The sequence below is a fragment of the Grammomys surdaster genome, unplaced genomic scaffold, assembly GCF_004785775.1.
Source record: "Grammomys surdaster isolate TR1022 unplaced genomic scaffold, NIH_TR_1.0 309, whole genome shotgun sequence".
Taxonomy (NCBI): Eukaryota; Metazoa; Chordata; class Mammalia; order Rodentia; family Muridae; genus Grammomys; species Grammomys surdaster.
In genome coordinates this window covers 1,612,871-1,629,327 of record NW_021604728.1, presented here as the reverse complement: position 1 = coordinate 1,629,327, position 16,457 = coordinate 1,612,871, and the positions used below count along the sequence as shown (strand labels likewise).

Below are 16,457 nucleotides of genomic sequence, written 5' to 3'. Positions count from 1 at the left end.
CAAGTGTGGCATGTGCTGGATTTCAGACCCTGGAGGTGAGGCAGAGTTGCTTCAGACACAAGCCAACACAGGTCTGATCAGAAGTTTTTACAATTAAAGCCAGTGAGGCCCAGGATTCCACAAATCACCTAAATGCACCCCTGCCCAGCTCAGTCCTTGTTGCCACGCCACATTTTGTAGCTGCACTTTCTGTAGCCACCACTTCAAGCTAGTTTGGTAGAGGAGAAGGCATAACAAGCCAAGGTTCCTCAAGGCGGGACCATTTTCCTCCTAAGCCTACTTTTGGATTGCTGGGAGGAGTGACTATTGCAGGGTCTGTCCTAAAAGAATCACGCAGACTAGGGAGTCCATGGATAGGAGAAGTGAGGGAGCTGCAGGGGAAACAAAGGGGGCCTTATGGGGTTAGAGTCGGCTGTTTACGTATCTGTCTGCAGACAGGTACACCAGGGTCCTGACCAAGCACTGTCCCTTTGGCCTTGCCCTGTCTGCCAGGACACCCAGGGCTCCAGGAGGTTCTGTATTACCCCATCAGGGCTAAGGTAGGCCACTTGGACATCAGTCCTGTATGGGGACCATTTGGACTACCTTAGCCTTTACAAAGTTCCTTACGACAAACCAAATCAGAACAATGGCACCCAGCTGAGAAAACGTAGGGCTTACTCCAGACCAGAGCGCAAACTTCTCTGACTGTGGTAGAATTCTGTAGACTCTCTGGCTCCCTCCTATCCAGTTCGTCTGCACACAGAGCTACCATGGTTCCTAGTCATCTCTCTTGGCATGTCATGTGGCCTCTCTGGAGTCCAGTATGACTGCGTCCGTCCTGCTGATTATCTATAGCCGCCTATGCAGCGGCTCTGGGAACTTCAACTCTTGGGGCCCTTTACATAACCAGCCCCAAAGGCACGGGGGGTGGGGGAGGGAAGAGATGGACAGCAGCTGGCCTCCCTCTGAGAAGGCTACCCTAGGTTCATCACTACCAGCCCTATGGACAGGTCCTCCGGGGACCACCCAGCCCTTACTACAAAGTCTACAAGCCCATCTTGGGACTCTGCTCCACACACCGCTTTCAAGTGGGCTTGGGGCCCAGCAAGCCAGAAAGGAAGAACTGTGACTTCCCAATCAGGGAAATGGAACAAGCCATCAAGATGAGGATCTGCAATTCCACACCCAAGCCAAAAGGCAACTTCCAACCTCAGAGTGTAAGACCTTACACAAGCAAGCAGCCAGTAAAGCGACTCAAATTTGGGTGTGGGGGATGGCCCCTACTCTGCCTGCCTCTACTTGAAATCTAATGACCTCTTAACGTACTTCTTAGCAATGAATGTTCTGTCCCAGAGGAGCCCTAAGCTCCTTGGTCTTCAATCTGGTGTGTGTGTGTGGGGGGGGGGGTGTCCCCAGCGGGGAGAGTAGCATGGGAATGGGGAGCAGAGTGACGAAAAGCAGGGGTGGCATATTCTCCCCATCACAGGACAGTGCCTGGCATGGCCAGTCAGTTCCCTCCACGCACGGGCAAATCCTCCACACACAGGCAAATCCGCTCAGAAAGACCACCGGTGCAGGCAGGAATCCTAGTGCTTTGCAGGGTTTTCTGACACGTGGCCAGGCTGGTTACTCCCATTCAGGAAAGCTCTATCTAACCAGAAGACTCCAGTTTCCAGGACCTCCGGGAGTTATGGGGGAGATCAGTGGTGGAATAGTAGAAATCTGAGCGACTGTCTTCCTAGGCAAGCGCATCTCTTTCTGCCAAACTTCAGAGCTGGCTAGCTAGGCCAAGACGGGTGTCTCACAGGGGCCGCCAGACCTGCGCTAATAACTTTCTGGGCATATCTACAAGGATGAGACTCAGAGACGCAGTTCTCCTCCAATCTTGGTGTGGAGCCAGCCGATAGAAGAAAAGAATACGGTCACTTCATACCAAGATGCATGTGGGAAATCCCCAGGTTGCGGGCATGTGGGTCCGCGCAAAAGGTATGTCTGGCAAGAAGACACCACTAATCCTCCGAGGGGCTTCAATATGGTTCGGGGATAGGGTCACCGCATGCTTTGTTTGAGACTATTGGACCCTAGGGACAGCCTTCGGATCAGACACGAAACACAGCCTCAGCCGCACCCCGCCCCAGACAAAGAACTCAACTCCAGGCAGGTAAGCAAGGCACCACGCACCCGGTGGCGGACTGCACACGGGGGCGCAGACAAAGACGCGCGCCCCCACCGTGCTCCGCCTGCCTAAGCCGCGCGCCCGACCGACCTGGGACCCTCGCCAGACAACACCCTGCGGCTTGCTACCACATGCGCCCCAGGTGCAGCCGCGGGAACACCAGGACTCTCAGGGACCTGCTCCAGTGGAAGACACATGAGCAGGATTTCTAGTTGTCCTCTTGCCCGTTCCTCTATGGGATCGGTGCTTCCCCACCCTCGATGCCCTAAGTCCCGCTTTGCTCTTCGCTCACTGACCTCTCGAGCACCCAGATCCTGTGTGCTTCTCTGCGTTCATCGACAGTCTCAGCCCTAGGTGCTGCACAGACGTGGGTGGCAGAGAAACTCCCGTGGGCCTGCCATCTAGGGAGTCTCTTTCTGCATGCCCAGTTCAACCAGAACCCGGGCCGGGGGCGCGCGAGGCGCACAAGTACCCGCGCCTTCTCTGAGCGCTGCGGGCGCTCTGGGCGCAGCGGCCAGGAGCCGTCGGGCAGGCGGGGTGGTGGTGGCGCGGGCAGGCGGGGCGCTGTGTGGGCGGGGCACGGGCAGGCGCAACTAATCCAGCCCCGAGGCGCAGATCTGCCCGCTCTGGGAGGCTGTATAATCTGACCTGGTAGTACCCCAGGCTCAGTGCACAATGGCCACAAGAAACGCCCGTGGTCTCTACTCCACGATCATCACAAAAACAAGTTACAGACAACTGGTACTCCGCTTACATTAAGGGAAACAGAGCCAGAAAGAAGCGAAACCACTGGCAAGTCCAGGAGCTGGGGTACGAAGGGCTAACAGGATCCCCAGGGCCAACAGCAAACGTGCCAACCAACCCTGTTTTTCCGCTTTGAATCCAGTTCCGACTCTAAGCCATCCACGAGCCCTAGTTACTTTACAGAAGGCTGGAGACGCAAAGCACCTAGTTTTGTTTGTTTGCTTGCTTGTTTGTGAGGCCAGGGGAGCTGACCTGAGTCCACAAGGAAGCTGAGTATGCCTGCCTGCCACACAAACCTTATCACAACGAGCCCTTCAAACCCAGTGCACAGGTGAAACACAGAACTCAGCAGCAATACCATCAATTTCATCAATTCCGTGTGGACCTTGAAATTCAAGGCCCCCACTTAGACTTCAGAGGCCTGGTCCAGGATGGGCATCCACTTTGTGGGTATTCAGCCATTCCTAGGCCCGGGGGAGACAGCTCCATGGGGTGCATCAAAGGTAGAACGCCAGGCTGGGCCAGCATTTATCTTTACAAATGAATCTTTACAAATTTATCTTTACAGCTGCAGCCCTTGAAAATCCAGTGATAACTGGAGACCTGTCAGAAGTACCAGCCTCAACAGAATCTTCATCTCTTTATGTTTGACTTATTTACCAAATAAAGGTCCTCTCCTTACAAAGGAAAACAAAATAAAAGCAAAATCATCACCAAATCCTGTTAGTTCATCCCACAAAACAACAACAAAAACCACTGTGCTAGATGCTTAACAGCCTTGGTCTCACAAGCACCAGTCACCTATAAGTAAACAGGCAGGGAAGAGATGGGCATGGTCAAGGGTCTGGCTCCAGGGCTCCTGGGATAGGAGTGGACCTGGCTGCCGAGATCAGAGATGAGGAGCAGTGGCAGAACATGGTCACCTGGAGTGACCCCTACACACACCATGGTGAGGGCTACAGAAATGTCAGCAGGGGGATGTATGTGAGAAGGGTACATGTGCCTCAAGACCTTTTAGTCTCCTTCTGGATGCCTGGCCCAGGGCAGGAGCCTCCAGCTATGGCCTGCTTCTGGGACTTTACTCTGTACTGACTGGCTGACTTGGTTAGCTGGCCCTTTGGACTCTAGGCCCACAGCTGGCCCTCCAGTGCCCAGGGGGAGGTAAGTGCTGGACTGTCTCACCCATCCAACCCCTGCTGTAGTTTCTTCCAAGCACTACTCCCAGGAGAGTTGCTGTGTTTTGGTTTTCAGCTGAGTATATAGTAGGGTGGTACACACTTAGCCTGGAAAGGTTTACTGTTCTGGTATCTTCTACAGAAGAGAGAGCCACAGATAGAAGGCCCAGAGGTATGACAATGATAATCTCACACCTTAGGTGAATGCCAGGGCAGAAAATACCACTCTTGGCAGTATTTTGGGGTCCAGGGACCAATGGAATGGAAGAGCACAGACCAGGAAATGCATAAGTGCTGTTGAAGAAACTTGGGGTCTATGAGAGGGCAAGACCCCTGACCTGAGGCTGCATCTATGGAGCCTTGTCTGCTCACTCATCCAAACTACAAAGAAGTTGTTATCATATAACAATTATGATTGTCATTTCTTGTCACTCCTGAGGCTACCTTTGGCAGAAGAGCCCTTGAAGAGAGATTAATCCAAACAATGGGCTTAAAACTCACAGCCAGGAGACAGTACCTGAGCCCTGCCCACAAGCCTCCCACTCTGGTCTGGAAGTAAAATTAGACTTTCAGAACCTGGGCCAGGCCTGTCTAATTTTGTTTAGGAAGGAAAATAACTGTGATATGAGAGGTTTAATGAGGTTAGAAATTGAGAAGGAAGTGAAGGGAGAATAGATTATCATGGGAAATAAAGGCAACCGCTAGAGATAACACTGATATCAAATATCAGGCTTCCAAACCAAATATCTATAATCCACCGGGGCTTAATGGTGGTACTGGGGCACATTTATCCAAAACTCATGTGAGTTCAATAACTCACATTATAACTTATTCCGTCATCATTTTATGTCTCTAGGAGAAGGTGTGGGCAGTGAGGGGCTCCACCTGGAACTGAGGGATGCTGGGACTATCTGAAGTCCTTCGAGTTATGCTAGTCTGACACCCCTGGGTACCCTAACCTCCACTTGACTATAGCTAGAACCTGAGCCTCCCTGAGGGCCTCAACCTGTGATAGGATCATACACCATGGAAGAGCTTCTTCCTTCTGGCTGTTACTCTGTGGAGACAAGCCCTCAGAAGTTGAGTCTGAGGCCACAGGGCAAAGAACTGTGAGATGTGGCTATGGAACAGTGGCATCCTCCAACAGAGGCACCGGCAAGTGTGGTGTGTTGGGTTCTGGGGAGCTGTTGGTTCTGTCCTGTAGATCTGACATGAACATCTGAGCCAGTTGAACAGGACATCAGGGTGATGGTGGCTTCCTGAGCCAAAGACAGGAGAGTTATGTTCACCAATGTGGTGAGTACCAAAAAGTACTGCCTAAAAATGTCAATTAATGAATGACCTTGACAACACTCATCATCTGTGGCCTGAAGACCATGCTTTGAGAATTATTATAACAGAGACACTATAGAGACTTGTAGTGTCATCCTCATGAGAGGATGGTAAGAGACACAGGGGAGGTGGCCACATCTCATAGATATCCTGAAGCTGCCAGGATCTGGGCAAGGGAGGGTAAACTCAGGGCTGCAGATGGACAGGCCCTGCAGCACCTTGACTTTGGGATGCTGGGCTCCAGTATGGGGAACTTCAGTGCTCAGCATGAGCCAGTGTTTAGACCAGCCATACAGTCCTATATTGCTTTATTAGGGAAAAAAAAGACCCTCTTAACAAAAGCCACTTGCTTCTTTGAGAGAGCTGAGTACAGCTGCATGTTTTTAGTGGTTGCCAACTATTAGCCATCGGAAAGCTACCCTTCATAGCCAGCGTGTTCAAAGGCATGGTCAGTGCAGCTCTCTTGCTCCACTGCTGTGTCAAGGGAGGAACTTTTATCCTTTCCACTTTTCAGACAAGGAAACGGGCTTGGAGAGTCCCGGCAGCCTGAGATCCCTGTGGCTTGTGGTCACCCCTGGTGGGGGCTGAAGGCAAAAACCACAGTTTATGTATGGTCAGGGGCCTGGTGGAGGGGAGTCATGGGTACAGGAAAGAAAACTATTGCAGAATGTTTAGCTTCCGACTCTGGCTGCAGGTGTGAAGAAAGCTGAAGACTCGGAAGCCCCCTCCCCCAGTTAAGCTGCATTCCCATGACGATACGTAAACTACATGGACATGCCTCTCACCTGTTCTGTGCAGGCTTTTCTCTTTTCTTTTTCTAGACAGGATATTACTATGGTAGCCCCAGCCGGCCTGCAGTTCTGCCTCAGCCGCACACAGGCTGAGATTACAGGTACATGCCACCACGCCTGGCTTCACCCTGCTGATTTCTGATACCCATCCGTTCCTGCCAGTACCACTCACCTGTCTGAGGTGGAACCCAGCCAGTCCCATGACATGTCTACACGCTTGCCAGAATATGTGTTCCCTGCAATCCCAAGAGGAATCAAGGTGTCTTCTTGTATCAGAAAGTGAGACCGGATAAGCATGTGACTGTGTGTGGGGGAGGGGAAGCCCCACCACCCAAGATTCTTTCCCACTGACCCCCTACAAAATCATGGCCAGGCTACCATCACAGAGCTCCTGTAATGAATCAGAAGCCATTCTGGGAGCCGCATGTAAGGCCATAGCCTTCAGGACAACACTGGCTTGGGTCCAATGACCGGCTCTATATATCCAACCCAGGGCTGAGGCTTGAGGTCTCATTATTTGGTTCTGGAGCTTCTGCCCAACTCCCTTCGACTCTTTGACTCTGTAGCCTAGAAATCCTATTTGAGGCTGGCTGGACTCACTCTTCTCTTGCCCTGAGACAGGGATCACCCCCACAGGCCTCCATCTAGCTGTTCTGACCTAGAGAAACCCGAAAGTCAGCAGGTCTGTGGGTGTTTATGGCCAGTGGTGGTTCTCCATGCACAGACGGGAAGTGGATCCTAGGCCTCCACCACGTAATAGGCACCCACCTGGAGAGGTAAGGGTAGCCACAGGAGCTACTCAGCCTGACAACCAACATCTACCTCCATAGCAAGCTCTGAAAGGGAAGGACACGCAGCTGCCACTCATTGGGGCAGCCATCAGGTACAGCCCTTTCTTCTCTGGCCTGTCCAAGCTGAGGCACTCAACAGACCCACCTAGGAACCAGATGGCCAATTCTACACATGAATGGTGGTGACCCTGGGCCAAAGCCTCCTGCTGTGCAGAAGAGATGCACAATAGGATCCTATAATATCCTTGTGGTCCAGGAACTGTGCCTGGGGCCCTCTCGGGACACCTTCACTCCATACTGGCTCTGTTGCTGAGCTCTGAGGTGGGACCAGGTACTTAGGACAGGCATGGCCTCGTTCCCTTTCTGTGTACTTCCTGTCACCTAGCTGTGCTGTCATCTGCCCCTACAACCCAGGGCCCTGGACCTCTGCTAACCATATCCCTCTACTCACAACAGGAAGTTTCTGCTCCTTGGAGGCCTTGCCGGCTAACAAAGAGATATCATGGGGTTGTCTGAGTCCCAGGAAGTATCAGCCATAAGTGGTAGATGGCTCTGCAGCCTTGGACCCCATGTTCCCTGCCCGGTGGGCCTCCTGCATACCAAGTCCAGCAGGTGGCCATGCAGAAGAGAACAGGGTACCAGCCAGCCAACCAGGCCTGGGACCCAGAGATGTTCAACTCAGAGACAAATCACCAAAGCCCTTAGACACCAAAGCCCAAGGTACACTGTGCTGGTGGGTGTTTGTTTGTCAACCTGATACAAGCCAGGGTTGTCTGAAAATGCCTCCATCAGATTAGCCTGTAGGACCTTTTTTTTTTTTTTTTTTTTTAATTAGTGATTGATGTAGGAGAGCCCTGTGTCGGCGGTGCCATCCCTGGCAAGATGGTACTGAGTTGCACTGGAAAGCAGGCTGAGCAAGCCATGGGGAGCAACAGCACCCCTCTGTGGCCTCGGCTTCAGTTTCTGCCTCTAGATTCCTCCCTGAGTTCCTGCCTTGGCTTCCTATAATCATGGATGGATTGCAACCTCTAGACTTAATAAACCCTTTTCTACCCAAAACACAGCAACAGAAACCTAAGTGTGGCACACAGTGTGGCAGAAGGGGTCGGCAGGCTTTAGTCATACCCTTGAAGTCACTTCAGAAGGGACATCACACCTGAGGGATGCAGTATCCACTACTGTGCCTAACCTGTCCTGTCCTTCACAACATGACCCATGTGGGGTCTACTGAGGCCTGAAAGGGCCTTCTTGGTGGCTAAACTGTAAGGAGCATCTCCTAGTAGACATCCACAGATGGCTGCAGACCAGCCCTGGGGGCTGGCTAGCCTAGCCACAGGGCTGAGGCTACACACAGCAGGGAGGAGTCCTGACCAGATGGCTAGCTGCTAGAGCCACTTGGGCAGAACTGGCAGCTGGCCGGGACCTAACGGGCTGCCTAATGAGCCCCTACATGATTTTTCACCCATATTTTTCCAATAAAAGCAGTTAGGTAGCAGCCGCAGCCCTAAGGAGGAGCCATCTGTCTGCCCACTCCTGAGCCTACAGGTAGAACTCCCTGCACTGGCAGCTGCCATACTAGAGTACAACCCTAGTGGGTGGAGGTGCAGAGCTGTCCTGTGAAGGGCAGTAGGGTTTGTGGACTGCTGAGCTGCTGGTGACAGAGAGACTGAGAGACTTGCCCGGAGTGTCTGAACCCTGACTGGCATCAGAGCCCCAGGATTGTCCCTGGGGGAAAGACATCGAGTACTAGAGTACTAAGCTCAGATTCTGTCAGCTTTGGAAGAAAGGACCACCCTACCTACGTGAGCTGTCCAGCTCCATCAAGGGTGTCCAGTTCCCCTTCCTACAGGGCTCAACCTCTCCAAGTCAGTGACGAGAGTCCTAAACAATGAACTCATTGGGGACTCCCCCTTTTCCCCCCCAACAGGATCTCTCTGGCTGTCCTGGAACTCACTGTGTAACCCAGGATGTGCTCACACTCCCAGAGATCTGCCTGCCTCTGCCTTACTGAGGGTCTCGGCACCACTCATCAGTGACCCTGATCACTGCTTCCAGGCCTTACGGAGCGTGAGACAGTGGCTGAGGGAGTTAAAGGATCCCCTGTGGACATGGGCTGTGGAAAAGCCCCTCTCCCTCCAGAAAAGGCAGGGACATTGTCACCTCAGAAATATTGCAGTGATTTGGTCCTAACTTACTCCTCAGTAGGGAACTTGGCCTTGGCAAACTATGTCCAAAGGGCAGGATCTAGCCCCTGGGTCCCAGCATCATGAAGAGGGAAGCATGGGGTCTGGAATCTCACACTCACAACCCCTAAACTCAGGATCCCAGCATCCAGGAAGCAGCCTCTTTGTTGTGGAGGAGCTGAGCTGTCTTGGGCATGTTCTGTATTTGTGATGTTGGGGTACTTGGGAGGATACAGCTCCCACCCAAAGCCCTTTCAGAGATGGTAGCCTCAAGAGTGTCAAAAGATGGCAAGCATGATTGCTACAGGATAACAATTCTCTTCTGTAGAAGACCCTAGGACAGTAAACCCATGTAGCTATCACACAAAGATCCCAGATGCTCGCAGAAAGGGTAATCTGAGTTAACAGGACAGGCATGTGACATGTCCTAAAGATCCACTGCCCCATAAAAATACATAAACAAATAAATATCCCCAGAGCAGCAGGTCACTCTGCTGGCTCCTCTGCCCCTTGTATATACCAGTTCAGACCACCAAGACCACCAGAACAGTGACAAAACAGAGAGACATTGTGGAATGGGACAGGTGCTACCTTGGCTACCGTTGAAAGCATGGCTCACTCCTCTTGTTCAGGGGGATGTGAGTGAAGGTGATGGAAGCTGTGCTCTCCCACTCTCCCTGGGAGCTACCTCTCCATAGGGCCCCACTCAACCCCCACAGCATAGACCTCGATGAAGTCCCAACAGGACGTGTCTTTCTGGGACTTCACACAGCAGGCCTAGGAACAGTCTTGGGATACAACAGTAGAGGCTCAGGGCCAACCCTGGCTGCTGTGAAGTTAGGGGGTGATAGAGACTGGGAGACGGTGGGAGATGGGTTTGCTTCTTCTAGAAGACATGAGGGAAGAACAGGAGTTTGAAACTCCTCCCATGTCCCTTCCAGTCCATGTGCTCTGAGCAGCTCTGGGCTATGGAGAGAACTTCCTTCTAAAGTTAGCTTTATATTAGAGGTAGCACCACAGGACCTGCAGGCTCAGCACGTTTCCAGGTGCTTGTTTAAATGTTCTATCTGTATAAGGTGTCTGCAGGGAAGAAGGCAGCAGCTCCAGACAGTGAGGGGCACAACGTCAACCTTCCCACAGGTCTCCTACCCTGGGCCCCTGTGGTTTGGTCTGGACAGACCAACCTCCAGGACTTTTTTCCTTGACATGTTCAAGGGACCTGTGAGAAGAACCTGTACTGCAGAAGGGTCATGAAGGACCACAGGGGCTTTAAACCAGATGGTACAGGCCGGTGGCAAACAGAGCCAGAAGGGTCTGGCCCTGGGACCAGCTGAGCTGAACCTGCCAAGAGGCCAGACATGGCTCTGCACTGCAGATTCTGCCTAAATAGAATATGCATGACCAGACACCAGTCATAGTGTACCCTGAAGACTTACATACATAAAACTCTTTTCACAAAAACTTGCCTCAAACCAACATCCAAGGCTAACTTCTAACCCTCTCCCATGCCCTGTGTCTGGGAAACATCTCCCTTTGTAGCCTCTCCTCTGCATTTGTGATTGCCGTATCCAACCCAGGCTACCAGCACCCCTATTGGCTAGGACTTGATTTGCTCAGAGGCCCAGGCCAGTAAACACAAGACAAAAACCTGCACCTGGTTGCCCCAGCCCACTTCATAAGTATGACCTCTGCTATGTCCCCTCCCTCCTCTCCCAATTCTTCAATCATCTGTGATGAAGTACTACCTGGAGGGCTCAAGAACCCTGGAGGGCCCTGAGAAGTTATGGTGGCAATAAGTGGCCCCAACACTAAGCACCGAGCAGCACGAACCCTGGATTAATGGGGATATTTTGTTTTGGACAGCAAAAGGCAACAATGACCAACAGCTCCCACCTCACCTCCCAAAGGAGCCTGCTGCTGCTCAGCAAAACTCTGCTATCCTCCTTAAGGCCAGCCAGGGATTAGGCTGATCTCCATCAGAGTCTCCACAATGGCTGCCCAAGGTCTACCATTGGGATGTCTAAACCGATATCACGGCAGGCACAGCAGCCAGGGAGAAGTTCCCTATAGTATTAGCCTCTCTAATAAGGAGAATTCCCAGACACTGATCCTCCCTAGCTCCATGGGGTGGATAGGTAGATTATCCCAGGTCAGTCCAGAAGGAAGCGGGTGAGGGAAGCCAGGCTCACCTTGTCGTCCACGCCACTCTCACTGTCGCACTGTGGGTCAGAGAGAGAGAGAAGAGTCAGTGTCTTACATACTGCCAGGGTTACCGGGTACAGGGTACGGGTGGGCATTCCTAGCCACGTCTCAGCCAGAAGGGACAATGTTAAGGATCAGGGACAGATGGAAGGCATAACACAGCTAGCTTCCCTCAGGATAGGTAGACTTCCGTCCTCTAGGACCAGGCCAGATCCTGTAGCTTCAGAATGACCTGTGACATTGGGAAGTGTGCAGGGAGCTTTATTCAGTCCAGATGAATTCAACTATTTCAGGAACCTCCATGGGGCCCACTCCATCTTGTGAGGAGGATCCAGGTCGAGGGAGGCCCCCACCATACTCTCACTGACAGGAAGCAGCCCCAATAGCTATTCTTCTGCACTCAGATGGGATGGAATACAGAGGAGATGAGTAGTATCACAAGGGCCAGAGAACCAGTAGACAGTGGCACCACTACCCAGCTGAGAGCTCATGCTCCTTCTCCCAGTCTGAACCCAGGAATTTATCTGGAAATGCCAGCATCTCTTCCAGCTGCTCTGGCCTCTGAAGCAGGTCACACTTACACTGGGTAGCCTTGACAAGTCCCTTGCCCTCTCAGTGCCTCAATCCATGCTTCTGTAAAACAGGGACAGCGGCTTCTCTTGGTGGGAGTGTAGCTAAAGACATTGGCCTTCAGTGTGGACTTGCCTGGGATGCTCAGGGTGGAACTCAATTGAATGGAGTCAGATGACCCATTTGTGAAAGACCCATTTGTGAGTACAGCTGGTTAAGTCAAGAAAACAAATCATTGCTTCCCATTTTCTGAAAGCAGATTTGAAAAGGACACACTGCTAGAGAACAATGCAGTTTCCTCTAAAATAAAAGAGGAAAAGCTTGCTAGTAACTGCAATTATGATACGTTCATGTCAAATAAATTATATTGCTGAAAATAAATCTCCGCAAGACACATGAGCTGGAGATTGGGCTGTAGTCAGACATGCATAGTGCTGGCTTCGTAAGTTGTACTCAACATGATTAATTCACATCATCAAATTATATTACCTCCTACTGCCCCAACTGAAGGCCATAACGTCTTCAATGACAGAGTTCAGAGTTAGATAAAAATGTGTTCACCAGCCACTCACTGCAGCTGAACCTTTGATCTAGCTCAAGGACAATATGCCAGTCAGCTGGGATGGGCATGTGGGGTTTTCTGAGACTGGTAGGCTTCGCACCTGCAGCTCATAGACCCCTATGAGTCTCGTAGTGTGGGTCATGACCTGGGTGGGCAGGCACCAAGACTCTGGATGCTAAGTCCATGGGTAGACATCATTTCCTAGAATAGTAGTTCTTAACCTTCTTCATGCCCCCACCCTTTAATTCTTCAGGCTGTGGTGACCTCCAATCATAATGTAAATATCTTATATGCAGGATATCTGATATGTGACCCCCAAACGGGTAGTGACACACAGGTTGAGAACCACTGTCACAAAGGAAGGAAGACATATGTGGCTCTTCAGCTGTGCATATAGTCAAGCCCCTTCCATGATCCCCTACTGAGAAGCACAGCTTCACTAGCTGGTCTCACCTGGGCTCTTAGCATGGGGCTCAAGAAGGACTAGGCCTGGACTCCTCAAAACCTTGACACTCCCTGAAACCCCCTCCCACTGTAAGGAAGGCAAAACTTGGTGAGATAGGATGTAACAGGGCTTCTCTGTGTTATGAGAGTTTCCAAATGAGGACATGACTGTGGGGAGAGGAGTGACAACCATACAGAGCTCATGGGACCTTCGAGGAAAGTGGAGTCTGAATACACCGGAACATTCTAGTACCACTTGCAATAGGACAGTGCAGGTGTCATGAGTAACCCCTCAAGGTTGTTGTGTCAGCTCACTGAGATGGATGTGTGCAGGTAGAGTGGAGGTGGAAGCTTGGGAATTAGGGGCATGTAGGGAGCTTGCTGCCTGGGCTGCTAGGACCCATGACCAGGGGCCTCTTACAATCAAACCTCATTAAACTGTCAGTATAGCAGGATCAACTCTTGTTTGGCATGTCTGTCACTGGGACAGCCTGGGGACAGCTGGATCACTTACTTGCCAGTCCTACCCTCTGCTCCTTCTTCAGCCCCAGAGCCCACTTGCACACTATCCTATGCCTAGGACAGCAATTCACAGACCTAGACCAGTCACAGACTGTCTGATAGCTTTTAGGTCTGAAGCCAGACAAGCAGGGGTAAACAGTGGGACATGAGGATGAGGAAGGGCAGCTTTCGGTGTCTAGTACCAGCTGAGAGAACCCACCAACAGGTACAGGAGAGGCCACCCAGATCCTATAACTGTCAGACGGTGCTACACCATCAGCAATACGTAGACAAATAGATTCATGTGATTGAGTGCCACTGATTTAACATTTAACTATAATGAAGTTAGAATTGAGTGAGACAATCAGAATAAGGTGGGGAAGAGACACACCCATCTTTTTAAAGTGGCCTGAGCAACATTCAGGGGCTGGACAGGGCTCAGGGGCCTAGAGAGCCTGGCCTCGGTGTTGGCATGGACAGGCCTTTAGTGCATGGAGAAAGGATGTATATATACAGGGGCCAAGACATGAGCTCTAAAAATATCTGCTCTAATGCTATGTTACCAGCTACACTATGACCCAAATGCTTCTGGTGAAACAGGAATGATGGCTCATTTACGGGAATGTACTGTGACTTACATGAGTCTATGCACGTATGCGGAACACTGGCATGGTGCTGGATACCCAGCACAAGGCATGTTTGACGGTGATAATACCATCACCATCCTTATTACCTTTCCCATCCTGTCACTCCTGTTGGCTAATCTAGTGAACTTGACAGGACAGGATTTGGAATCAGCTAGAAGACATGCCTCTAAGCATGTCTCTGAGGTATTTCCAGACAGGTTTCACCAAGGTGGTAAGACTCACCCTCAGTATGGGTGGCATTATCCCATTGTCTGGGGTCCTAGACTGAGAGAAAAGGGAACCCTGAGCTAAATACTACCATTCCTCTCTCCTCCTGCTCCTCCTCCTCCTCTTTTTCTCCCTCCTTTTCCTCCTCTTCTTCTTCCTTTTCCTTCTCTTCTTCTTCCTCCTCCTCTTCCTCCTCCTCCTTCTCCTCCTCTTCTTCTTTTTAAAGATTTATTTATTTTTATGTATATGAGTACACTGCAGCTGTCTTCAGACACACCAGAAGAGGGCATCAGATCCCATTACAGATGGTTGTGAGCCACCATGTGGTTGCTGGAAATTGAACTCAGGACCTCTGGAGGAGCAGTCAGTGCTCTTATCCACTGAGCCATCTCTCCATCCCATCCTCTCTGCTTCTTGAGTGCATATGATGTAAACAGCCTCCTCCCACTCCTGCTGCTGCACTTTCTCTGATGGACTATATCCTCTAACTGTGAGCTCAAATAAATTCTTCTGTAATTTGCTTTTGTTAAGTATATTGCCATAGCATCATCATCATCATCATCATCAACAACAACAACAACATCAACAACAAAAACAAAGTAACCAAGAAAACTAGAGCCAAGAAGTGGTATCATTACTGTGATATGTTAACCATATGGCTCATGAGCCTTTGGAACTGGTTTGTGGGAAAACTATAGAGGAATCTAAAACTGTGGGCTAGAAAAGCCACAGAGTGGTATAAACAGAACTTAGGGAGTCGCTCTGGCAGTAATCTGGAAGACTAGAGAAACAAAAGAAGTATGAACAGTGGGAGCTAGGAGATTGGGTTTCAGAGAAGAACAGGCCTCTACTAGGAACTGGGCTAAGCAATCATTTGTAACATTTTGGCAAAGACTCTGGTTGCATTTTGCCCATGTCTTGAGAACTTCAGTAAGGCTGATTTAAAATATGATGAGACAACTTCACTCGGTAGAGGAAATTTCAAGACAGCACAATGTTCAAGCTGTCGTATGGCTGCTGCTCACTGCCCTTACTCAGCTCCACAGTGACAGACAGCAGTAAGTTGAGCTGAAAAGACAGGGAAGGCATTAGAACCCATTTAAAGTTGTGGACAAAGAAGGCCTAGAGAAAGCGGCTGTAATTCTTTAAGAGACTAGTGCCATTAAGGACAAACCTTCTTAATGAGGAGATGGTGAAGTCAGTAAATTACTTGCCACACAAACACAAAGACCTAAGTTGGAGTTAAAGGCCAGCCATGGCGGCCTGTGCTTGTCATGGAGAAGCTAGCCCTGGTCAGTGAACCTTGGGACCAACGCGAGGCCAGGTATCAAAGAACAAGGTAGCCAGTTATGGGGTGCACACCTTTAGGACCAGCACTCAGGAAGAGGCAGATCAATCTCTGTGGGTTCCAGGCTAGCTTGGCCGACATAGTAAGTTCTAGGACAACCAGGACTACATAGAGAGAACCCATCTCAAAAAACAAAACCAAAAAAATTAAAGGTAGATAGCTCCTGAGATATGACAGCCAAAGTTGAACTCTGGCCTCTACACACTTGTGCACATATAATGTACATACAAGATTGCGCACATACACAGATTTTTCAGGCACAACCCTTTAATCCCAGCATTCTGGAGGTGGACGGACGCATATCTCTGTGAGTTCAAGGCTAGCCTGGTCTATATACTGAGAGACCCTGAATCAGGGAGGGAAAAAAAGAGAGAAAACTCCTACTATGTTCTGGGACAATAGGAAAGATGCTGAGTACAAATCTACCTTTCCAAAGCTCTAACTTGTGATAATACAAATTTATCTAAAAGGGGAAGCCTGAATTAAGAATGTCCCTTAAAGAGTTTTCCTTATTTTATTAAGAGACAAACAATCTACTAGGGAAAGGTTTTCTCAGTTGAGGTGGAAAAAGAACGTGACAGAACTGTCCACATTGGTGCTGGTTTTACAAACATGCAAATACAAGAAATATGGGGTCATAGAGGCATTCTCCAGAAGTCTAGAAAGCTGCTGGGGCTGGGCAACGTGTGGCAGGATTAGACTCCCTGAAAGGCCATTCATTGTGTAAAGCAATGAACATTATGAAGGAGAGCCCAGGATGTTGTAGATGTCAGGACTATGGGACATCTGACATGGAAAACTG

At 50.4% G+C, this 16,457-nt stretch overlaps 1 protein-coding gene across 4 annotated transcripts in view; it reads right to left on the bottom strand.

Annotated features, from left to right (window-relative positions):
- Fbrsl1 (fibrosin like 1) overlaps window positions 1-16,457 on the bottom strand; it is an 89,930-nt gene that overhangs the window by 25,584 nt on the left and 47,889 nt on the right. For all 4 annotated transcript variants that reach the window (XM_028777366.1, XM_028777369.1, XM_028777370.1 and 1 more), the window contains exon 5: window positions 11,364-11,393. In XM_028777366.1, coding sequence (XP_028633199.1) covers window positions 11,364-11,393 — 30 coding nt within the window. The remainder of the gene's footprint in view (window positions 1-11,363; window positions 11,394-16,457) is intronic.